Raw genomic sequence first — 420 nt, 5'->3', positions numbered from 1 at the left:
CCCCCCCCAATCCCAGCACTCACCCCCAGCTGCGCCCGCAGCAGGATCTGGCTGCCGGGACCCCCTCCAGCCAGCGGGAACCAGCCGTCCAGTGCCAGCCCCTCGGAGGCCAGGAGCTGGGGCAGGGGCAGGCTGAGGGCACCCAGGGGCTGCCCCCCCTCCTCCTTCACCTGCGGGGCACAGGGGGCTCAGCACCCCGGGATGGGACCCCTGCCGCAGGGACGGGACCCCCACCGTGGGGACGGGACCCCCGCTGCGGGGATGGGGCAGAGACCTGCAGCTCCAGTGACTCCACGTGGGGCCGCTTGATGAGGAAGGAGAAGCCTTCATCCCACACGGGCTCGGCCGACGGGGTGCAGGTCTGGGGGTACGAGAGCGGGTGAGACACCCCCCCAGCCTCGTACCCCCTTACCCCCTCCC

At 73.1% G+C, this 420-nt stretch overlaps 1 protein-coding gene across 1 annotated transcript in view; it reads right to left on the bottom strand.

Moving 5' to 3' along the window:
- ESYT1 (extended synaptotagmin-like protein 1) overlaps positions 1 to 420 on the bottom strand; it is a 7,508-nt gene that overhangs the window by 1,231 nt on the left and 5,857 nt on the right. Inside the window, exons 20-21 of the mRNA XM_010565177.1 lie at positions 275 to 361; positions 24 to 170 (exon numbers count right to left, since the gene is read on the bottom strand). Coding sequence (XP_010563479.1) covers positions 24 to 170; positions 275 to 361 — 234 coding nt within the window. The remainder of the gene's footprint in view (positions 1 to 23; positions 171 to 274; positions 362 to 420) is intronic.

Source organism: Haliaeetus leucocephalus, unplaced genomic scaffold (genome assembly GCF_000737465.1).
Source record: "Haliaeetus leucocephalus isolate CR32 unplaced genomic scaffold, Haliaeetus_leucocephalus-4.0 Scaffold186, whole genome shotgun sequence".
Taxonomy (NCBI): domain Eukaryota; kingdom Metazoa; phylum Chordata; class Aves; order Accipitriformes; family Accipitridae; genus Haliaeetus; species Haliaeetus leucocephalus.
The sequence above is the reverse complement of the archived record's forward strand: the minus strand, read 5'-3'. Positions and strand labels throughout refer to the sequence as shown.